General features: G+C 39.8%; 1 protein-coding gene across 1 annotated transcript in view; it reads left to right on the forward strand.

The window, feature by feature from the left end:
* Window positions 1-7,498: 7,498 nt before the first annotated feature.
* Window positions 7,499-25,074, forward strand: part of SLC2A12 (solute carrier family 2 member 12) — a 28,627-nt gene continuing 11,051 nt past the window's right edge. Inside the window, exons 1-2 of the mRNA XM_042446881.1 lie at window positions 7,499-7,775; window positions 19,916-21,244. Of these exons, the coding sequence (XP_042302815.1) occupies window positions 7,670-7,775; window positions 19,916-21,244 (1,435 nt within the window). The 5' untranslated portion in view covers window positions 7,499-7,669. The remainder of the gene's footprint in view (window positions 7,776-19,915; window positions 21,245-25,074) is intronic.

Raw genomic sequence — 25,074 nt, forward strand, 5'->3', positions numbered from 1 at the left:
CTTTCCTAGCACCATTGTCTTTTCTAATAATTCTTTTTTCCTCATGATGTGGCCAAAGTATGGCAGCCTAAGTTTAGTCATTCTGGATCAGAGTTCAGACTTGATCAAGGATCTATTTCTTTGCCTTATTGGTCATCCACAGCAGTTGTGTCATTAGGGGTGTGTGCGGGGGTTCGGACCAAACCAGGTGGCACCTTAAGGGAGAGTGACACCACTTCTCCTTAAACACCTATCTTTTGGCAGAAATGGGTAGTGGCATTCATCTGCTTCCCTTTAAAATGCTTTAAGAGATGGTTGGAGTGGGGTGAAGCCCAGTGGGAGGAGCAAGGAAATCCCCAGAATTTTTAAAATTAAAATTTAAAATTTCATTTTTTAATTTTTTACAATAAAATGAAATTTTGATTTTTTTAAATTAAAAAAAATATTTAAAAACACATTTTAACCAAATCTTCACTATGTATATGTAAATACATTTAGGTTGTGTGTATACTATTGTAATGTGAAGGTATAATTTTAATTTTGTTAGTTGTTTACGTCACAAATATTAGCATTACATTCAGTGGTATATGGGAATTACAATTTGTTAGTAACATTAGTGCAGAAAAGCATTTCTGAGGATTCTGTATGGTGTGAAATGAAAGGAGGTCAATGCAGGGGGTGGCACCATGAGTTACCACACCGGGTGACACCAACCCTCGTAATGGCAGTGGTCCATGGTATCCTCAGCACTCTTCTCCAGCATGACATCTTAAATGAGTTGATTTTCCAGCAGTTTTTTTCCCACTGTCCACCTCTCACATTCATACATGGTAAGGAGAAATACAATGTTGGACTATCCTCACGTTAGTGTTCATAATTATATCTTTACACATTATGATGTCCAGTTCTTTCATAGTCAATTTTACTATGGAAGGAGGGAGTAGGAAAAGAGAGAAACTGCACTATTGGTGGTTTGGTTCAATCAAGGAAGCCACAGCCCTGAGCTTACAGTATGTGGGAAGGACAGTTGGTGACCAGTGTCACTCATTCATAGGGTCACCATAAGTCAAAATTGACCTGACAGAAAATAACAGCAACAAAGTCCGAAGGGCTGCTTCAATAGACATTTACCATGAAGTAGACACTGTACCCAAAATGCTGTTCTATCAAGCACAGTAATATTCTTCAGAGAGCCATAAGTGTTTTTCTTATTTTTGGCTAGTATAGAGACTAATAGTCCTTTGGAAGAATGACATAACTTTAAATGTATATTCCTTCTGTCTCTTTCTCACTTGCTATACAGACACATTCTTGAGGGAGTGAAATGCAGTCTCTCAAAATATTGCTGGAAGAGAAGATGCTGCAGAACTCGATTGTCCTAATTCAAGAAAAATGTCAGAAAAAATATTTAGCTTATTTGTGAAGGAAAATAATGTTGGAAAATACTATAGAGATTTTTTGAATATTGTTGAAAAATAAAATAAAGGCTGGCCTGAGACATTTGCTGCCTGTGGTTAAGGGCAAAAGAGTGTGCCTCCCCCATGTACCATATGCTCAGCTCAGCCAGAATGATGTTTGCATTTTACTTCATAGAATCATAGAATCATAGAGTTTGAAGAGACTGCAAGAGCCATCCAGTCCAACTCCCTGCCATGCAGGAAATCTAAATCAAAGCATCTAACCTCTGTTTAAAGACCTCTAAGGAAGGAAACTCCACTACACTCAGAGAGAGTGTGTTCCAGTGTCAAACAGCCCTTACTGTCAGGAAGTTCCTCCTAATGTTGAAGTGGCTCTTTTCCTGTAGCTTGCATCCATTGCTCTGGGTCCTAGTCTCTGGTTAGCAGTGGGACAGAACCTGACTCCACCACACCAGATGCTAACTTGGAATATGTAGGTCAGGCTGCATAACATCCTTGCTTTATACTCCAGCACTCAGCTGCTGCCTTTCCATCTCTCAGCATCTGCTCTGAGGGAGCAGGGCTAGGGGTAGGCCAGGCCACAAAGGCTCCTTGTATCCAGTGCTTCATTGGTGAATACTGAAGGGCAGGTGTTCATGGGCCAAGATCTTGTTGGTCTTATGCTCACCTATGGAAGCAATTGCTGTGTAGTATTTAATTTACATTTACATGAAGTGACAATGAACATATGTAAGCACATTGGGATGCAGATTCAGATGCACGTTTGATTGTGCAAAGTTGCAATTCAACACAAGGGTGGTGTGGCACAGTCATTCATGATGATGCTTGAAGATATTTACACCACACAATCTGAATGTAGGATCTCAACCACTGTCACTATTGAAGAGAGAGAGAGAGAGAGAGATTGAGCATGCAGACAACTGCAGAGAGCTAGCATGGGTTGAGTTTTGGACTATGACTTTGAAGACCAGGGTTTGATTCCCACCTCGGCCATGCAACCCTCTGTGTGACTTTGTGCAAATCGCACTCTTTGAGTGGTAATGGCAACCCTCCTCTGAATAAACCTTGCCAAGAAAACCGCAAGATAGGGTTGCCTAGGGTCTAAATACGTCATAAAGGACTTGAAGGCACACAACAACTAACACTAGGTTAATCAACAACAAAGCAATAGCTGGGTTTTTTTAATGAATAGATTTTAATGTTCCATTCAGGACCAATTCACATAAAAATACTTTGCATAATAACAGAGAGAATTCATAACGATATCGAGTTGCTGAGAAAATCCATTTCTTCTCTAGCTACAGAGAAGACTACAAGAAAGATCAGAGGAAATGGAGGCCTGAGAAGAATGGTGGATAATGTCATAGTCCCTGCTAATCAAAAAGCCTTTGACTCTATGGACCCTGGCTCCTCTACAGCACTCTTGTATCTGAAACTCTAGTGGTAAAGCATGCAAAGGAAAGCTTTCCTCCTTTTGGAGTTAGGAATATCAGTTGGCTAGCAGAAATTTAATGTAATGCAGGGTTGGAGAAATTTTAATGAAGGGTTTTTTTTATTGGGCCATGCACTTTAACATAAAGTGCTGATTTTTCTGTTGGTAACAAGACATTAAAATAGAAGCCTGCAAACAAGGATGGATGATTTGGTTGGATGAGTTTTAAAAAGGAAAAGGCAGCAGAATGCCTTCATAGAAATAGTACACTCTGTTGGAGTATGTGCACATGTTGCTAGTAGGCAGGTGGCTATACAGATAGAGAAAAAAAACCACAGAGAGAGAGAGAGAGAGAGAGAGAGAGAAACTTAAGATCCATCAAAGTTAATTCGATTTAATCATAGCCAGGAACTGTACATGGTTCTGCAGGTGTTCTTCCTATGACATCAGTTGATCAACAGTGTTAAACAAAACAAACATAAACCCAAACAAACCTAGAATGTAGATAATGCAGGAAAGCAGACAGAAATGCTGAATGATATGATACTACAAAGAAAGAATCCATCGTTCCCACTGTAAATTGTATTCGATCCTTATTCGATTGAATGCTGTTGTGATAAACTGAGTCAAAATCGAAAATCTTTTTGAAAAGAAAAAAAAGTGCAGGTGGGGGGGGGAAACAACCAGAATGGTATTAGAGAGTCAGCTGTCCCCTGGGTTACTAATGTAAACCTTTACAGGAGCATTAAATCAGTAGGTGATGTGGAAGGAGGAGAACTGGAAGGAGGGAATGTATATAATTAGCTCTTGCCAATGAAAAGGATTGCATGGCAACATGTGCATACTTCTCTACCTTCTGAGGAATGATGCAACGGCAGCATAAGATATATTGCTAAAAAAACTGACTTCAACATGGGAGGGAAAGCTAACTAGCCACATGGATAAGCAGAGTGTGTTAGGAAATTACACATAACAACACTATGGACAATTTGATTATTTAGGAACAAGTACAGGACAGGACAACAAACATGCAGGTGTGGGACAGCATGTGCTGGAAGTAATGTATACTTTTGTAGAGCAACTGTAATGTGCAACTTTGCAAACCACTCACTTCAGTGTTCTGTTTTTGAACAACAGTAAAACCAATGTCCATCAAAAGAGGGCAAATAAACCAGAGAGTCTGACAAGAAAATGAGACCTGTTGGCAGAAGGGAAAACACTGATACGCTCAGCCCTCTGTATCCATGGATTCCTTATCCATGGATTCAATAATCCACAGCTTGAAAATATTTTTTAAAACCATATAAATTCCAAAAAAACAAACCTTGATTTTGCCATTTAATATAAGGAACACCATTTTACTATGACATTCTATATAATGGGACTTGAGCATCCATGGATTTTGGTATCCATGGGGGGTCCTGGAACCAAACCCCAGAAAATACCAAGGGTCCACTGTATTTCTAATCCTATCTGCACCTTGACCTGCCTGTGCTCTTAGAGCCCATACTGTCTGAAGTGAGGTGAATGGAGAGTTGAGAAAAGGATATTTTTGGAGGTTAAACATATATATGGAATTCCCTTCTTAAATATCTGTCCAGGTGGCAATTATTGATAGGAGGCAAGAACTTTATGGTCTCTCAAACTTTACAAGCTGACATGCTCTGTCTTTCAAGTATTTTAGTCCATTCATCTTAATCACTGATTTTTCTTTTGCATTTATTCTGATTTTGTATTGGTTGAAGCTTTGTGTGTATGTGTGTGTGAGAGAGAGACAGACAGAGAGAACAAAATTCTGTGGGACTGTGTATCTGTATACCAGTACAATGCCTAGATGTAATGATAGAACCATGGGTCATGGTGTGTATAAGCATCTCACTTTCCTCTCTAGAAAATATATTTTGCAAGTGTTTAGATTAAACAAAACAGAGCTTTTGGGAGTATGAGAAAAACTGGTGGTGACGCAGAGAGATTCAATGGAACTGTGAAACTTTTCACACGGGGAAAATTAGAAGGTTAAACTGGTCACAGTCCATGGCATTAGGGACAATTTTGCAATTGCTTTTCAGACAACTCTGTGCACAAACCAGTTAGAATCCAAACAGAAAGTGAGGTGAATCAGGGAATAAACATTTTTGCAAAAATACCAGGTGTCGCAGGGACACAGGGCACACCCCCAAGTCCAGGCTTCTTAGCAGGGCCATGGCAGACAATAACTCCAAACAACTTAAAGATAATGCTGAGTACCTTTAATAGAACTAATAACACCAGTGGAGACACTGTTACTTCACAGAGTTCCAGTCTTGGGTTACTTTGCCCAAATCCTTACAGGTCTTCTTTGGGGTCTAGGCGCTCCCCCTGGGCAGACCAGTAACACCCCTGAAGATCCCAATGGAATGCTCCCCTTGAGCAATAACCCAACCTCAAACCTCTCTCAGAAGAGCTTGGGGTTGCCGAGTGGGGATGGGCAAACTCAGACAGGAAACCCTCCTCTCTCAAGTGTCTCACAGCTTCTGAATCTTCCCTTTCTAGCCAGAAAAGTCCTCCCCTCTTGGCTAAGCCCTCTGGCTTGTCAGAATGCTGACCTTTTTCCCTACACACAACCACCTCACCGCCTTCTCTTCCGCTCACGCCTTCCTCCCTGAGCACCTCACCCTTTTCCCTTTTATCTGCCAGCCTCTCCCTTGTAGGGCCTGCCTCCTGGGGTCTTCCCTTCTCTCCTTTCACCCCAAGGATGGCTGGGCCTTGTAGTTTCCAGTCAGAGTTCTCCCTTTGCAGTGCCGCCACCTCTCCCTTTCCAGGACAACCCTCTTCTGTCTCTCTCATGTCTTTCTCCTTGTTACACTAGGTTTTCATTTCCAGTTCATTCACAAATTCGCTTTCTTCACGTAATTCCAGCAGTCTGAAAACCATGTGCAGGATTTCCCCTGTTTCCAGATTTCCCATGCTTCCTTTGCTGAGCTGAGGAGAGAGAGGCAGCCTTGTTCTTAAAGGGACACACATCTCTTTCCCTTGAGTGGCTGGTCTCTTCCTCCTGCAGCCAATAATAATAATAATAATAATGATGATGATAATAATAATAATAGGATTTATTTATATGCTGCCCAATCACTGGGAATCCGAGTGGTTTACAACAGAAGGGATAATAGACAATTCCCTGCCCGCAGGCTTACAATCTAAAAGACACGACACAAAAGGAGAAGGGAATGGTGAGGGGGGGGATCAGGTCCAGCATTCTTCTCTCCCTCTGAGGCCTGGACCAAGGCAGATGGACCGGAGGGAGAGCTCTTCTTCTTCAGGCTAGCCCTGGTGGAGCTGGGCCTGCCTGGTCAGCTCCCTCGGCCAGAAGATGACAGTTATGGAGGGAGGAGTCTCTAAGCCTAGGGAAGCCGAAGTCTAAGGGAACAACTGGTGGGAGAAGGCAGAGAGAGGATGTTTTGGAATTCCTCCTGTACAGAAGCAAGAAATGGAGGGTATGTCCTGGAAAAGGAGGACATCTGGGAGTTTCAGCCCTCGCTGAAATTAGGCAGGTTTATGGACCAGCCACCTCCTCTTTCTCTCTAGTGTGTGTGTTTGTGTGTGGTTTTATGGGAAACCTCAGCCTGCTTTCTCCTGAAACAGCTTCTGGGGCAAAGAGGATTTTCCTCCCTGGTTTCCTTTTCCTCTCCGGAGCATGCATGCATATGCACTTGTGGAAATAACAGTTTGGAGCATGCACAAAAAAGTTATTTGCAAGCTATCAACAGGATTTGTCCTTATCTGTCTGAAACCCAAATTCACTTTCTACCCACATTCTTGCCTAAGTAATCTGCTTTTTATGTGTTATTGTGCTCTGTGTGTGATCAGCATTAGCAAATTTGCTTGCTTTCCCAGGATGCCAGTACTTTTAACTATTTTCGGGATGGAAGCACATAGGCCCCCGTGTGATAAAGTTCTATGTTTCTGTGTACATAGAATGGCTTGATTTATGTATGTCTAGAATGGTGTGTACAGTCATTTCAGTTTCACATTTTTTGCAATAGTTTGTTCCAAAAACAAACCAGACCTTTTTTTGGACCAGAAGTGATGACAAGAGTACAAAAACTATGTTTTCTTTAATACACCATGAAAATGATGCCTTTCTGAAACCAGTGATTTCTCTTCTCTAGCTCATGCATACCATTTTTCTCTCAAAATGCTGTGTGTTCTGTTTTTCCTCTTTATTGTGGGTATGATATAGATTATTGAGAAATAATAATTTTGTTAAAACTTCAGCCATTGTCAGTTCCCAAATGCTGTTTTCTTTTTGCTTTTTTCATAGTTGCTTATAATGGCACAAGAATTAATACATACCAGCTGTTTCGAGCTTGTTTGGTGCCCTATTTTTTTTTAATTGCTGATACTGCAGACACATCCATTCTTACTTTTCTTTTTCTTTCTTTTCTTTTTTACAGAGGGAAGAAAAGATGAGAGGGGAAAAATATGCTGCCTGGAGAGATGGAAAAGCTTTAAACCAAAAGCCTCTAGAGCGCCTGTTGAGTCCTATGTAACCCTAACATCTTTGGCTGTTTGTTTAAAGGCAAAAACAATACTTCTGCATGAAAGCCCTCCCCTCTCGCTCATGATAGGCTCACCGAGAATAGCAACAAGCTGTGTCACTGAAAAGGGCAAAGCCTCCAGAAAGAGAAAGGAAAGTTGTACACAGATCCCTTGGTAACTTTCAGCCATCAGCCAGCCTCTGTCATAGGTTGCCATGCTTAAGACAGCAGGAAGTGGCGCCAGCTTTGACAGTAGAGGTAAAGCAGCTGTCCTGTAGAGTCTTTCAGCCCTGAAACACACTTGGAGGACTGTTTCTACAGCCATGATACCTGTGTCAAACACAGAGGAACTTAGCCTGCAGTGCCAGAAAATAAGAGGAGAGGAGTGCAACCGGTGCAGCAGCCTGCACAAGCTTCCTGCTCAAACAGGTAAAGTAACATAGCCTCAGCAGCAATTATGCCTACAGGACAATAAGTGCAGATACCTGTGACTAATGTTCCGGCATCATGGAATGTAACTGCAAGAGGAACCAATGGGGGGGGGGGAGGAAAGTGTGTGTGTGGAGGGGCAAAACCCCTACATTAACCTAATCAAAGACATAGCCATATTAGTCTGGAAAATCAGTATGCAAAGGGAACTTGTAGCACCTTTAAGACTGAGGGGTTATTCAGATGGTAAAAATAATCCCAGTAGAAGGTCGGTTGAATCGTTGTTGTTCACATGCATTTCAAATGCATCCGATTAAGTTTTTTGGGAGGGCTGCCAAAATCCCACCTTACCCAGCATAATCGATCTTGGCTTGTTTCCCAAGTTTTTCTAAAAGATTCACATTCTCAGCTGTGTGAATAGCTGATGAAAATAGACCTGGGATACAGTGGGATAAAACCCTTAATGCCTTGAACCTGCTTTGAATACATCTGCATCATCAACTCCATCTTTATTGGAGCACTGACACGTGTGAGCAACCAAACTCCCAGAGATGCACAGAGATGTGGTTCCAATAAAAAAAATTAGTGTGAACAACAAAACTGGAATGTGTTACTGAGATTATTCAGATAGTCATGCTAAAAAAAAGGTCTGAATAGGGCCTCAGTGAAAGGAAGAAGGTGGCATGAGCTTTTGACCCTACTTCTTCAGATACATGCATCTGAGCTCACGCTACCAACTTCTTACTTTCAGTTAAGTCTCAAAGGTGCAACAAGATCCCTTGGCATACTGATTAACCTAATCAGTGAACTTCTAATTCCTGATTTGCCAATGGGGTAATTTAATGTTTCTGTTCTAATATGTATGTATTCATCACTTTTGCTTTTCACCTTTCCTCTGGAGAACAGAGGCAGCCAAATACAGAGAAATCTGGTTATTCCTGTTTAACCTCAGAACAATACTGGGGTGGGGGAGAAGGAGTTAAGCTATGAAAGTAGAGCCAGGAAATCCCTGTGGTCCAGTTTTCTCTATCCATTACAGTACCATCCCAGTTCTCACATTTGGATGATGGATGTTGAAACTCTTTCAGTTTAATGCTTTGATTGTGTATCTTGTGATGAAATTCTGAGAGATTTCCCCCTTTTTTTTAACTCAATCACTTTGCACCACAGTGTGTAAAAAAGTCATTCATATTAATGTTTTGACATCTCACTAGATTTTGGACTTTGGTTTCTAGGCACAGCAACACTATACATTTGTTGTTGTTGTTGTTGTTATTGTTGTGTGCCTTCAAGTTATTTCTGATTTATAGTGTCCCTAAGGCAAACCTATTACAGTTTGTTTTGGCAAAATTCAGAGGGGGTTTGCCTTTCCATTCCTCTGAGGCTGAGAGAATGGGACGTGCCCAAGATCACCCAGTGGGTTTTGGTGTTTGACTGAGGATTCATGTTCTGGTGTCCAGTCCAACACTCAGACCACTACAAAGGAGAAATCAATGTTGTTTGACTAAATTTGTAGAATTGTAGAGTTGGAAGAGACCACAAGGGCCATCTAGTTGAACCCCCTGCCATGCAGGAATATACAATTAAAGCACTCCTGACAGATAGTCATCCAATGTCTGTTTAAAGACCTCCAAAGAAGGAGACTCCACCACACTCTGAGGCAGAGCATTCCATTGTTGAACATCTTACCATTAGAAGGTTATTTCTAAAGTTTTGGTAGAATCTCTTTTCCTATAGTTTGAATCCATTGCTCTATGTCTTATTCTCCAGAGCAGCAGAAAACAAGCTTGTTCCACTTTTAGTATGATATCCTTTCAAAGACTCAAACATGGCTATCATGCCACCTCTTGCCTTTCTCTTTTCTAGGCTAAACATACCCAGCTCTCTTAGTTGCTCTTCACAAGGCATGGTTTCCAGACCTTTTGTGATACTCTATCAGAGAGCTCTGGGTCGCAACAAACTACAGTGTCCAGGATTCCCTAGCACTGAGCCAGGGCCGTTACAATGGTCTAAAACTGGATTATTTCAGCAGTGTGTTTTGGGCCTGAGTTTAAAAAATAACACAAAATGACTATAGAATGTGCTGATGCTGAGTAAAGACATATTTTACTGGAACATTTTCACTTTACACTTGGGAATGGACTACTTGCATTGAATAGCCTACAAATTAATTATTTCTGTTATTTGTGGTTCTTTTTGTTGTGTCTTATAGTGTCTCAGATCCTTACCTCTGTTTTTCTGATTTACACAAGTTAATCCAGTTGCATGAAATACACATTCTTGAAAGTCATCTTGAAAGACACTCAATTGTTGTTTTTAAAAGCCAATTGGAAGAGAACATGTATGTGACTCTGTAGTAGGGGTCCTGTGGGATGTGTTTCATTTTAAAAAATCAAGTTGCTTAACAATTTAGATTAAATTCTATTGTCTTTACAGAAGAGCTTCTGAATGAGCAGATGCTTCTAATAATGGAACACTTTGTTGTTGTTGTTTTGTGCCTTCAAATCATTTCTGACTTATGGCAACCCTAAGGTGAATCTATTACGGAGTTTTCTTGGCAAGATTTGTACAGAAGATGACTAAGGGAAGGGATGTTCACAAATTCCATCCTCCCCCTGAAGGCTTCTGAAAATCTCCTCCAGAGGGTTAGGGGGCACTTCAGAACACTGGGCCTGGTGGGCTATGAGGAAGAGGGGTATTTGGGGAAAATTGTGTCCCTTCTTTTCCATTAGTGGAAGCCTCTGCTAGATAAGCTACTATGTCAATGGAAGCCCTCCTTCCTTTTCATGTTGTTGTTGTTGCTTTGTGCCTTTAAGTTGCTCTTGACTTATGTCAGCCATAGAGCAAACCTATCACAGGGTTTCTTGGCAAGATTTGTTCAGAGGGGGATTTTCTATGGGTCTCAGAGAGTTTCACTTGCTCAAGGTTACCCAGTGGGAAGTTTAAGGCTTTCATGGCCGGCATCCATGTTTTTTGTGGGTTTTTTGGGCTATGTGGCCATGTTCTAGAAAAATTTCTTACTGACGTTTCGCCAGCATCTGTGGCTGGCATCTTCAGAAATGCCAGCCACAGATGCTGGCAAAACGTCAGGAAGAAAATTTTCTAGAACATGGCCACATAGCCCGAAAAACCCACAAAAACCCACGTTACCCAGTGGGTTTCTGTGGTTGAGCTGGGGATTTAAACCCTGGTTTCTAGAGTCATAGTCCAACATTGAAACCACAGCACTATGCTGGCTCTCACCAGAAGGGTTAAGTGGATTTCTGTTACATTATACAGGTTTTTATAGGATTTAGATGGAGGTATACCTATAGATTCCAGTTTTCCATAAGCAATTGCTGTATGGCAATCTGGTGTTTCTGTGCTTTTTGTTATTAACAGTGAATCTTGTTTCCCCCCTTTTTTTTGTCCCCATAGTATAAATAATTAACGTGTTCCAGTCCCTTGCTCGGCTCTTTTTTTCATCCCATCCAGAGTAAGTAAATACATCCCAGATGTGAAGAGAGTTAAAAAATTAAATACATACACAGCTAACAAGAAAAAAGGGGGAAAGAGAAAGAGAAAAGTGGAAAGTGAAAAAAACCATGAGTGCTGTGTATTTTTCTCTGTAGGCTTATACTAGATCTGTCATGATTCACATCGTTTCAGCATCATATTAATTGACACTTGCTATCTCTTTGCAATTTTTAAAATATTTTCTTGCAATATATATTTTTATGAGCAGATAGAATACACAGATCCCGCACACTGAATTTTTTTTTCTATGTTCTTCCTGTAAAGCAATTGTGCCAGGAGACCCATATGCTCTGGGTGTGCTCAAACTTATCTTCAAATCACATCTCCCTTGGCCAGAGCCACACAAAGAAGAGCGGGAGAACCAGAGAGGTTTCAGGAGGCCACCCAAAGATAGTTGAGATTGTCCAGTAGACATAGTGCAGCCATAGTCTTTTCTTAAATGACAAACAAACTTAACACACGATCTTGAACAATATAGTCAAGTCTGCATGAATTAGCCTGGAAACCTAGGCTGTAAAACTTACTCCATTAAAAAATAAGTAAATATCGTGCAGGGAATGTATTATACAAAGTATGCCTGCTTGGAAAAAAATACATTATAACACAAAGAAGTAATTGAAGAGGTCAGCAATATATCTCAGCAATATATCTCTAGCCAAAGGGAAGCAGGAGATTAATGAAAAGTCTATTAAGTTTTTTGCCACGTTGCAGAAAGTTCCTTTTAAGATTCAAGGTGGAAAAAGTTGATCCAGGGTTATATTTGCAAAGAGAAATCATAGCTCCACTACAAAGTCAAAGCAGTATAGTCTGGACAAGCCCTGCCAATGAAGCAATCTGTTGTAAATAACTTTTTCCATCTTCAGGACAAGTAAATCTGAGTGGGTATATTAGAATAGGTAGGAAAATTAGAAATACGACAACAGCAGTGGTAGATATATGTAATGAAAGGAAGCAGGTAAAATTTAGCACCTGTCCATGTTTGTGGGTTGCACTCTAGGACTCCCTTACTTGTAAAATCTAAGTTTCTTTCTGCTGGCTAGGTCTGCTTCTGGAGTCTCAGATTGGGTCTTGTTGAAGAATAATGTACACTCTTTCCTCTCTTCCTTACACACCCATACCTGCATAAATTTCTGTTTGTACACATTTTCAGGGTGGCTGGGTAAAGACGATGGTTCTTAACTTCCCAGTCCAGGGTGGAAATGCTGCCAATGGAAGAACAGATTGAAGTCTGCTTTGAGAGCTGAGGCTCATGCCATAGATTGGAAATGAACCTACAGTGGGCCACACATTCCCCATTCCTGTTTTATTGAGCTATAATAAGTACCATTGCTCATCTGTCTTGACATTACAGTCAAATCCGACACACATATATCTTCAAAAGCAACCTATTGATACTGTTGGGAAACCATAAGTAATGAAGACTATTGTTTCTGGTCCAATTGTGAAGGGAGTCATTTATATGGTTGGCTCTAATGTTAAACTTCTAATGTTAAAACAGTTGCCAGACCCTATTTATCTTTCCTCAACAATATTATTTCTGTCCAGTTTTCTTCAGATCTAGGTATGACACCTACCTAAATCATTATTGCTAATTTATCCAAGCTTAGCATATCATATAATTAGCATGGCGTAGTGGTTTGAGCATTGGACTGTGACTCTGAAGACCTGGTTTCGATTCCCAGCTTAGCATTGAAACCCGCTGGGTGACCTTGGGCAAGTCACATGCTCTCAGCCTCAGGGGAAGGCAATGGTAAACCTCCTCTGAACAAATCTCACCAAGAAAACCCCATGATAGGTTTCCTTAGGCTTGCCATGAGATGGAAATGACTTGAAGGCACACAGCACATATAATATAATAAGCCAATCATCAATGGTTGGAATAACACGATTTTGCCAATTTATCCTTTTAGCTGTCACTATGTAAAAAGTAGGCTCTCAATTTTGTAATACATTTCTTTTTTATGAGTCTAATACATATTTCTTATAAATAAAGAGCTATTAAGCAAGAGATAGCAAATGTGTAATTAGACAAATTAGTTGTCCCAAAGCAATACAGTTCCTTTGTAGCTCTCCAGCCTCTCTCCCTTTCTTTTGCCATCAAAATGAAAAAAATTATTCTGTCTCTGTTAAGTTTGCTAGATTCAAATGGTGAAACATTGTTTCCAACAATCTGTATTCTGGCAGACAGCTGTGACTAGCACAGATGTAGACAACCTAGTTCTCAACAGAAACTTTGAGTATCTAATTCCCATCTTTCCTGACAGTCTGGGTTGGCCAGATGTTAAAAAAATATGGAGGACACCAGGTTGTTGTCAAACCCTCGAGTGGTATTTCAAGTGTTAGGAAAATCAACTGCCCATCAGTATTAATTAGCAGGTACCTTGAACCTAGATAAAACACTATCAAAATAGTTATCTGTTTGTATCACACATAAAAATAGAATACCCATAACATTATTACCTTTGGGTTGTCTCTTAAATCCATATTCTAAACCATCAGACACCATATGCATTTCTCAGTGTACACTTAGTTTCTGCATGTGTGGAATGTCATAATTTGAATTTTGGGACTAGATGATGGGTCAAACATTGGCAATAGGCCATGGGCAAACAAGTGGAAGCACTTTTTCATGTTCAGTTTATTGTCACATAAAGAACTTTTTAAGGATGTACCATAAAGAACTTTTCTAAGGATGATACAGATTCATTGGATAGTTCTATAAATGACAACTAGAAATGAAAAATAAGAATGAAATGTCTATGGTTTGAGAAATATACCTCTCAATACCTAAATGTTTGGACAAACAACAGGAGAGGATTGTTATCTTACCCTGCTTGCGAGTTTCCTAGGGTATGGTGGTAGACTACACTACGCAGGACTTTGGACTAATCCAGTTTGAGAATTATATTTGTTATTAATAGATACCAGAACTGCTAACCTTTGTAATGATGATTGATATCTCTTAGTTTATAAAGAAGACAACCATTACCTAGGATACAATGCAGAAAAACAGAAATCCTGTGAAGATTCATTAAGCTCAATGGGAAATATTTAAGCCTGTGCTTAATGCTGCCTTTGAAATCAATAGGATTACACGGTGTTTTAACTTTTGCTTTACCGCATCACAGGGCAATCAAACCAACAAAAAGACAGTTGGGAGAGATCAATTTTTAAATTTCGCAGTATTAAAAATACTGTAAATGTGAAAATCGGTATCTAAAAATTTAGGGGTGAACTCTACTTCCATTACAATATCCAGGGTTCTGTGTATGAGGCACAGCAGCAGATGATGACTTTCTCGCCCCCTCCAACAAAACACCTGCATCAAGATGAATAAGGAATAAAAAATTTAGTCATTTTGCTCAAGAAGCAAAAAACAAACATACAAAAAACAACCAAAGCATCTTTCCTCCATCCTTGCTAGTAAAAATGCAATTATAACAATTAGTAAACCATTAAGTTTTCACTTTGAATCTGTTGCCTGAGGTGGCCTATCCACTCTACCTCATGGTAGTGCCGGCTCACATCTCCTGTCTTTCTGGATTTCAGCTTACAGAAGCAGTATGCTTGCAACTGCACATGACTTATTTTTCAGAAGCTGCATACTGTATAAACATTCTTAGCACTCTGGCTTATATTCCAACAGTTTGTTCATTGGACAGCTCTGAGAGTCAGCTTTGCTTGCCATCATTGGCATGCACACTAAATTATTAATGTGAAAAATATGTCTATTCCAGCTCTTTCCCAAGGAATTTCCTCCTCTGTTCCTCATTCCAAGATTCCAGAAAGGTGTGGGTAACTGTGTTAGAAAGAAGCAATTAAAGATTGCTACAGATGATCAAAGTAACTGAAGGTACAGCGGGCTCTTGGTATCTGCTGTATTTTGGTTCCAGGGCCCCCTGGATAACAAAATCTATGGATGCTCAAGTCCCATTAAACAGCAACATGGTGTCCCTGATATAAAATGGCAAAAATCAAAGCTTGCTATTTAGAATTCATACTTATTTTGAATATTTTCAAGCTGTGGATGCTTGAATCCATGGATAAAAAATCCATGGATAAGAAGGGCCGACTGTATACATATTAGCCTCCCTTTGCATGTTAAAGGATTCTGTCCCAAATGTTTGCTGAACCACTGCTGACATAGTAGAGTTTGCAACGCTATGCAGAAACATTTAGAAATGGCTTTCTAGAAACAAAAAAAACAAAAAAGTCATTGCTAGGCCATGCAGTCCTGTACACATCTACTTCAAAGTAAATATCATTACCTTCAGTAGGTCTTACTCTCAGGTAGGAGTGTATAATAAGTGCATCTGTGTCTACACTGCAGGATTAATTCTGTTTGACAGCTTTATCTGCCATGGTTCAATGTTACTGAATTCTGAGATTTGGAGTTTTGTGCGCTATTTAGCCTTCTGGTGCTACAGCAAATTACAAGTCCCAAGATTACATAGCATTAAGCCATGGCAGTTAAAGCAGTGTCAATTTGCATTAATATTGCAGTGTGACATCAGCATTTGTGTCAGAAAATAAAAATGTCTTTGGATAGCTTGGCAGATTTTTGATTCCCCTGCCTCCCACTGGTTTCATGTTCTTCCCTCATTAAATTAAATTATCTCATTAAATCATACCGGTCCAGTGTTGTGGTACATGTTGTCTTCAAGGCTCCATAAACTCTCAAATTGCTTAAGGGGGTGTGACATTTTGTGCAGACTATGAATTATGCTGAGATAACTGGTAAGAGTAAGTGCTGGTTTTGTCAGATAAAAATTTGATTACTTGCGGGGCAGTATTCTTGGTGCAGTCGTCCTTCGTCCACTATTTCTGTTTGTGCTTCACTTGTTTCAAGTCACCTCACAAAAAGGGGAACCTCTAATGCAGGGGTGGGAACCTTTGACCATTGTAATATATCTGACTGCAACTCTCATAGTTACTTGCTGTTGGCCACATTGGATTGGGTTGAGTGTAACTGGCATGACCAAGCGGGATAAAATAATTTTGAATGCAGCACACTAGTAATATAATCATCAGGGTGAACCTATGACTGAAGAAAACCAGGAGGAAAACTTGAGAGGGCTACAATTAAAGGTTGCAATTCTTTCCATGCTTAGTCAGAAGTAAGCCCTAGTGAATAAAGTGTTTGGGTTCTTTTGGTAGTTATTGTATGCCTTCATTTCCAATTTATGGTGACCCCAAGGGAACCCTATCATGTGGTTTTTTGGGACTGAGAATGTTTGAAGATGCCAGCCACAGATGCTGGTGAAACATCAGGAATAAACTCTTCTAGAACATGGCCACATAGCCCGAACAACCCACAAAAAACTATTTTCTTTTTGTCTGCATCCATAGAAAAATCAAGAGTTGTATTGTTTGGCCACAAACTGCGGGCTAGCCAGTGTCATGTAAAGGAAAGGATTAGACTGATGAAAAGAGGGAAAATGAAAATAGTAAATAACAATACACTGGCAAAGGATGCAGTACAAAAGGGTGCACTAAAAGCAGAATGTGGGCAGTTACTTGTGATAATAAACAAGGTTTGCAGCTGTGGAAGGCAGTGTTTACTCTGGCTCATGAAAATAACATGGCAAATATGCTCTCCACTATGTCACCATCTGGCTTTTTTGTTCATGTTTTCTACTCTTGATTGTGTCACCAATACAGTATTTTTTAACAGATATGTAATTTAATTAATTAATAATCAGAAAGCCAGAGGTCACTGATAAGTGAAAGTTCAGAGTCCAGATTTCAAACATGACATGGAACCAAGTAGGACATTGTGTAACAATGCTTGATCAATTTATGGAATTTGTCAGCATAAGATGTGGGAATGGCAACTATTTTATTTATTTATCTAATCTGCTGTTTTTCTCTCTGAAATGGGATTCAGGGTGACTAGTTGAAAATTAGTTGAAAAGACTTAGAACCATATTTCACTAAGTTCTTCTCATCTTAAATAGTGCTGTTTTCAAAGAGACAAGGCAGTTGGGATAGCTCTATTCCCTATAGTATGTTCGGTATCTTCCCAGCTGTGAAGCCTCTGCTTGCACTAAAAACTTTATTGCACACAGCATTTGGCGGGACATGCTCAAAGTCACCCAGTGGGTTTTCATGGCTGAATGGGGATTTGAACCCTAGTTTCCAGAGTTGTAGTCCAACACTCAAATCACTATACCTCACTGACTCTTACTTTAAGTAGACAGAAGTGCTAAGTCAGATAATGACAATGTCTGAGAATTTTGCAGCTCTCCAGATATCTTTGGATGGCAGCTTCCACCAGTCCGAGTTAGCAAACCAATGGTAAGAATACTGGAAGTTGTAGTCCAACATCTAGAGGGCCGCATAATTCCTATGCAAAATAAATAAATAAATAAATAAATAAATAAATGGCAATCAGGCTAATCCAGTCATTATGATTTAGGGGTTATTCACACTGTGAAAATATTCAGGATGAATCCAGGTTGAATCTCTTTTGTTCACACGCATCTCAAATGCACCTGATTAAATTTGGCAGGAGGCTGCCAAAAAACCAACTTAATCTGGGATAATTGATACCAGGTTTTTCACTGAGGTTTTTTGTTTTTTTAAAGGATCCACATTGTCGGTAGTGTGATTAACCCATGAGAATAAATCCAAATAGACCTGGGATAAAATGCTGCACGCCTTGAACATGTTCTGAATGCATTCACATCATTGACTCCATCTTTATTCAAATGCTTGCATGTGTGAGCAACAGAATGTACAGAGATGCACAGCAATGTGGTTCCATAGTGTGAATTACAAACCTGGAATGAGTAAATGAGATGGATCACATTGTCACACTAAAAGCAACAACATCTGAATGACCCCTTAGATGACTGAGTCAGACATCTGGTTTTTGATGTCAGGAAAGGACAGCAAATTTTTATTTACGTGTGTGTGTGTGTGTGTGTGTGTGTGTGTGTGTGTGTGTGTGTGTGTAAATAACAATTTGCTGTCCTTTTTTGACATCAAAAACCAGGTGTCTGACTCAGTCATCTAAGGGTCATTCAAACGTATATATATTAAGTAGCAAATATGAGGAGAGTTGCTTTTGGGAAATTCTGCCTCAAGCACCAGAATAACTTGTTAGTGTTGGGTATGCACCACCTTGACTTGGTTAAGGGACAGCATTTTCTGTTCTTTGAAAACTGCTTGAGGCAGCTCTTGTGGGAACAAGTCAAGCTTCGTGAACTCTGTTTTGAAATTGGCTTGCTTGTTTCTTCTACTCATAGTCAAGATTAATCATACTTTGTCCATCTACAGACAAGATGACAAAGTGGAATTAATTGAGAAAGGAAACAGACATTTCCAAGTTTTTCCTTACAGTGATATCAGGGGAGGAAAACATAGAACATGTTAACCAACGTTTGCTGCATTTATTCTCTTACTAGTATCAGAATCACCATATAAACCGAATAAGATATAACTTAAGGCATTAGATCATGAAGGGCCTCTAAATACAACAAAATAACTATGTTTCAAGTGTAAGATAAATGTTAGAAAAATATTTTTGGTAGTACTTTGAAGCCTCTTAAATTTGATGTAGCTTAGTGCCCCAGCATGTTCTAGTCAAGTTCTACTAGTAATGGAAATGCATGCATGCAAAATCTAAAAATAAAGACACAAAAGCAATCATTTAAAAACAAACAACCAGCAAAAATGATCAAAACTGTGCTTAATATGCCTATTAAAAATGATTAGAACTGTGATTAATATATCTATGCAAGTGCGCGGTAACAGTGAGGGGAGTGTTTTTCCTTTTCTGTAGAGAGCGTCCATACTTACACAACTTGACCAGCTTTTCTCTAGTTGAAAAATGGTTTTACAGAATAAACAAATACTGCCACAATTGTTGATGAATCTGAACAGTTCAGATGGCAGAAGTTATTTCTACTGTTACCTTACATATCCACTCATTTTGCTGAGAAGTGGTTCTGGTACAGTTAGGCTTGGTTCTTAGGCTCTAACTCAAAGTATGTAGTAAACCTAACAGATGCAAAGAGAGGCATTCTTTTCTTAGTGATATATACAGAGTAGTTCTTGTTTTAATCAGCATTCCCAGCTAGCCATTCTTTACCATTCTAATTAGTAAATCCACGTTCTGCATGGAGTCTAGCATATGAGAAGCAATCAAAGTGAGAAATGGCAGTGATATTTTTTCTGAATGCTAATGCAACCTCCAGACAAATCATACATCAGATTTCAGAAATCATAACCCAGCATTTTGTGTGAGACTCTCTACACTTGGTCTACCAGGCACCACTCCTGCTGTTCTGTCATGATCTTGACTTACCAGATGTTATCCTTTTCCTTATCCTGCCTTTGTCCCCAGGCTCACACAACAATTTGGCATTAAAAGATGGCAACTTTAATTCTCCTGCATTTGGTTTTATTTTGTAGAGTTCTTCATTATTTTAACTTGTTACTCAGTTTAAGCATTTTGGACAATCGGGTTATAAGATGTATATTTTCTAATGATGCAGTAAAGTGATTCTTCTCATATTGTATCGTTATATTTATTGTTGTTCACCGCCCTGATGTTTCGAAGGGCGGTATATAAATAAAGCTTTTATTTTATTTATTATTATTATATTCTTTAATTCCAGGGTGTGGAATGCTTACTCTACTGTCATCTGCCATTGCTGCTATCAGTGGTTTTCTGATGGGATATGAAATAGGAGTTATCTCTGGAGCTCTTCTTCAGCTAAATAGCATATTAGCACTTTCATGCCAACAACAGGAAATGATTGTCAGCGCTCTTCTCATTGGTGCCTTGCTAGCTTCATTAACTGGTGGAATCCTCATAGACAAATATGGACGACGATTTACCATCATGTTATCATCTTGTTTACTTGTACTGGGCAGTCTGATTTTGATACTGTTTGCCTCATATGGATTACTTATAATAGGCCGGATTGCAATAGGGGTTTCCATTTCACTTTCTTCAACTGCAACATGTGTGTATATTGCAGAGATTGCCCCTTCGCATCGAAGAGGTTTGCTTGTGTCTTTGAATGAACTTATGATCGTAATGGGTATCCTTTTTGCCTATGTTTCAAATTATGCCTTTGCCAGTATTCCCCATGGCTGGAAATATATGTTTAGCCTGGTCATTCCATTGGGGATCTTGCAAGCCATTGCTTTGTATTTCCTTCTACCCAGTCCACGATTCTTGGTTATGAAAGGTTTTGATGAAGCTGCTAGCAAAGTACTTGGGAAGCTCAGGGCTGCGTCGGACACTACTGAAGAACTTGCTATGATCAAATCTTCCTTAAAAGATGAGCACCAGTATCGTTTCTTTGATCTATTTCATTCAAAAGACAACATGAGGGCTCGGATGCTGATTGGAATTACTCTAGTGTTTTTTGTACAAACCACAGGTCAGCCTAATATCTTATTTTATGCATCTACTGTTTTGAAATCAGTTGGATTCCAGAGCAATGAGGCAGCTAGCTTGGCCTCCACTGGTGTTGGAGCAGTAAAAGTGATCAGTACAATTCCTGCCACCCTTTTTGTGGACCATATGGGAAGCAAAACATTCCTCTGCATAGGCTCATCCCTCATGTCTGTGTCATTAATCACCATGGGATTAGTGGTGCTTAATATACATGTGAATGCCACAACTGTTTGTAGAAACCAGTCCTTGGAAAATTCAACTTTCCAGGGAGTAGAAAAACTCACCTCCATAAATGAAACTCTGAAGGAACAATTTGCTGGCATGGCTTCATCTACCAGAAGCCCACAGTGGAAGGCTGAAATGGCAAATACAGTGGAGCAGAACAGAACAGCCTTAGAAGGAGCCAGTGTTTATTCCACAACCCAAACAGAAGCCCAGCTAACAACAGAAGCTTTGGAAGTCCAATCTTATTTGAAATGGATGTCTTTGGCTGGGTTGCTTATTTATGTGGCTGCTTTCTCCATAGGACTTGGACCAAGTAAGTGTTTCATATTTTTTTCATATATTCTTTTCTGTAAATTGTTCTAAATACTTTTGAGTATAAGGCACTCATACAGATGTTTCTAAATATTAGTAGCTCTCATTTTAGAGGAAAGCCAAAACCCTGTAAGAAAAAGTGTTGCCCACATGTCCCTGATAATGTAATGGAACAATTCTGTTAGGAAGCACTCCTATCAGCCAACTAAGGAAATTCTGGTCCAGTTTTATAAAAACTGCAACTGGCTTGCAGTTTTCTTCTGAATTTAGTTGATGGCACCTGAACTTTATCTCTCTCTGTGTGGGTGTGTGGATGCGCTTTCATGTTGCCAGTAACTTATAGCAACCTCATAGGTTTTTTTTAAAAGTAAGGAATACCCTATCCCTAAATGGCTTGGGGCAGGATATCTGAAAGACTGCCTCCTCCCATATGAGCCTGTTTAGAATTTGATATCTTTCACAGAGGCTCTGTTGATTGCTCCACCACCCTCAGAAACTAGGTTGGAGAGTACATGAGACAGGGCATTCTCAGTTGTGGCACTCCCTCCTAAGGCAGGTCAGACTGGCTCCATCCCTACTTAGCTTCTGGCAGAAAACCAAGGCTGCACTGTTCCTCATGACATCTGGTCCTAGGATATGATGTGAAAGCAGTCAAGAGGACCTGTGGTTTCTGATACATTGGGGTTGGTATGTTCGTTGACATTCTCTGAAATAACTAATAATTAGCAGATCATGAATGAGCCACCTTGGGGTCCATCCTAGGAGAAAGGTGGGATATTAAATAATTGAATACACACACACACACACACACATGCTATGAGATGTTTTTTCTGGTACATCTGTATAATCTGTAAAATACACTAATACTTTCTAATACTTCTCTGTAATTTTTGAGTTCCACTTTTGAAGCTGGCAAAACTAATTTGAACAATTAATATATAAATGGTTTAGCAGTAGTCCCAGATATGACATGGCTTGTTATGTGAACATAATCATATTATTTTTGCGATGTAACATAACAGCCTGTAGTTTCACTGAAAGAAGAAATGGTTATTTGCTTATTTTGGCAAATTTTGGCTATGGGGGATATCTTTTGTTGTTAAATATTGTGGAAGTAATTTGCAATATAGTGGGCTCTTCCCTTACTGGGAGACCTGTTCTGAATCCCCCCCCCCCCAATGTAAGGGGGAATTCTGTGCATGTTCATGCCCCATTGCAAACAGTGACATGTGTGCTCATGGCACCACATGGATTCAGCATAAGCTTGTATAGTGCGCCCATGTATGGCACAGGTGCACTGTACTTATATACTATGTGCATACACCAATTATTTTTAAAAATGAAAAAGCAACATACAGTATTACTGATGCACTGCTCTTTAAATACTGAGTGAAAATAGATTTACACACATCCTCAAAGTGCAGCTTAAGGTCAGTGTATTGCTTTTTAAAAAAATAACATTACAAGCTCTGATAAATAAAGATACATACCTAACTACACAGGTGTACAAAGAAAGTGAGGGTGTTTTTACCTACTCAGAACAGCCTTAGACTCCCACTTCCATATGGTTCTAGGAGTCTGTAGAAAGAGCATCCAGCTTAAAAGTATTGGCATGGGTGAAAATATAGAGCCCCTAGGAAAGGTGGTGGACAACTTTGGGGGAGTGGAACATAGAGGCCAATGGTACTCTTTAGGGACCTTCAAAAATGTGTATTTATTGCTCCACCTCCCACTTAACATTAGGAATGGATGGGAAGTATACTCCAAAAAGTAATATTTCCAAGTATATTACCTCTGTCAGGAAAGAAGGGAGCCAACCATCAGCTCTTGGCAATATTTCAAGAGCTATTTATTCCCCTCCACACAGAAGCTTTGCTAGATGAGGTTTTTTTCTTTTTTAAACAACAACAACAACAACAACAGAAACGTCAGTAAATCAGAAGTGATCAATAATATAGTAGCATGTAGACATGTCAGTAGATGAACTTGTATTTACACCACTGCTACTGGGAGAAATGTCCAATCTGTGATGACTGATGTCCATAGCAAGGGAAATTTGCCCCTGTGTTCAGATGAACAATGTCTGGAAGGTACTGCAAGTACCACAACAAGGCAGCTGAAGACCAGACAAGAACAGGCTTGCCTTACATTGGGTAATCTTATGCTGTGAAAAGGAACGGATGAAAACTTCACTTTTCCTATGCATTATGCTGGTTGTGTTATTATCAGCTTCAGATGCTCAGTTACATGAATCAGACCCACAAAATGTTAAGATTTGTCATTTAAAACAACAACATTTTGAAGCCACATGATTATGTTCTCTTTCTGTTTGAAAACAAGTACCATTGTCAAACGTGAATGCCCAGAGGCAATGTACCAAGCTGATGTTATGCTTCCTGTTCTCCTACATGCCTCTTCTCCCCAGGGTTGGGGTAAAAATTCACCACCACCACCACCACCACCACTACCCCCCAAAAAAAAGGTATTGGGCTTTGCTGCTGTTATTGTTAAAACTGTTTTTGTTTGGATTTCTTGCATTAATGTGTAGGAATACCTTATAGGAATTAGAAAATGAAGTAGCAAAATGCAGCCAGATGTTATGGCCACAAGCTTAAATAATAGCTGTTCTTTTATAAAGTGCTTTTTAAAAGCAAGTTGTGTTGGTTGAACTTCTTAATTGATGGATGGCACTTTTTGCATTATAAAATAAAATGACTAAAAAGAAGGAATTGACACTTCATACTAGTTTAGCAATGATGCTAATTTAGCTGTGTTTTTTAAAACATGCTTTATTAAGTTTCAAGATAGACATACGTAATACACAAAAACAAAGAAAAAACAATAAAATAAAAAGACAACATACACAAAGGCCCGGTACATACCTGTTGGTATGTCTGGTCTGGCAGCGGACTAATTTCCTCTGGAGGGAAGCCATAGCCACCAAACTGCATGGCTTCACTCCGGATTTCTTTTTCACCACCATTGTTACATCGCGAGTGCACCAGTGGTGCACTTGTGACGTAACTGGTGCTGTGTGATGTGCGGACACTATGCGTCTATTACGTCATAATGGTGGTGCCATAACGCTGCTAGTACATGCTAGGGTTAGGGACCATGCGGTTGCCGTGCAGTCCCTAACCCTAGTTGCGCCACCGCCACACCACAAAGGGCTCGTCTGTCCCGGGCCAATGAAACAAAAAACATATATATTCCCTACAGCTTCTCTGCATTTCCAACATTAAACCATTTACATTCATTTCACAGAATCCCAGGCTATTGACCAAGATGACTGAGGCTTTTGGGTGCTGAAGTCTAAAACACCTAGAGGGCCAGAGTTTGGGAATCACTGCTTTAGAATGAAACCCAGAGCAGATAAACCACACAATACGGAAGCTACCGCCCACCTGTGTCCTTGCCTTCCTTTAATCTCATGCCTAAAACCAGAGGAGAGAAAACTGTGGGCAACCTATTTGGAAAGCAGTGGAGGAGAAAAGTCAAGCTTTTCAAAAATTAAGAGTACTTGAATCAAGTCTCTAATAAATTTTGCTATAAACTCAAGAGCCTGCACACTGATAATGGTAGTGAATTTGTCAATGCAGAATTTGCTGAATTTTTGAAAGAACATGGCATCGAGCATCAGACCACACAGCAGAGAAGATGAACAGTACACTCCCAAAAGATCCAAAGAGACCGAGGGGCAATACAGGCTGGCACTTTCTGCTGGCCTGTAGGCGGAGCCATGGTACAACATCCGCACGCTGGATGTCGTGGCTCTGCCCCTTCATGCCATGATGCCATGTGCCCTTCTAGATGACATGCAGCATCATAGCA

The sequence above is a fragment of the Sceloporus undulatus genome, chromosome 1, assembly GCF_019175285.1.
Source record: "Sceloporus undulatus isolate JIND9_A2432 ecotype Alabama chromosome 1, SceUnd_v1.1, whole genome shotgun sequence".
In the NCBI taxonomy this organism is placed as follows: domain Eukaryota; kingdom Metazoa; phylum Chordata; class Lepidosauria; order Squamata; family Phrynosomatidae; genus Sceloporus; species Sceloporus undulatus.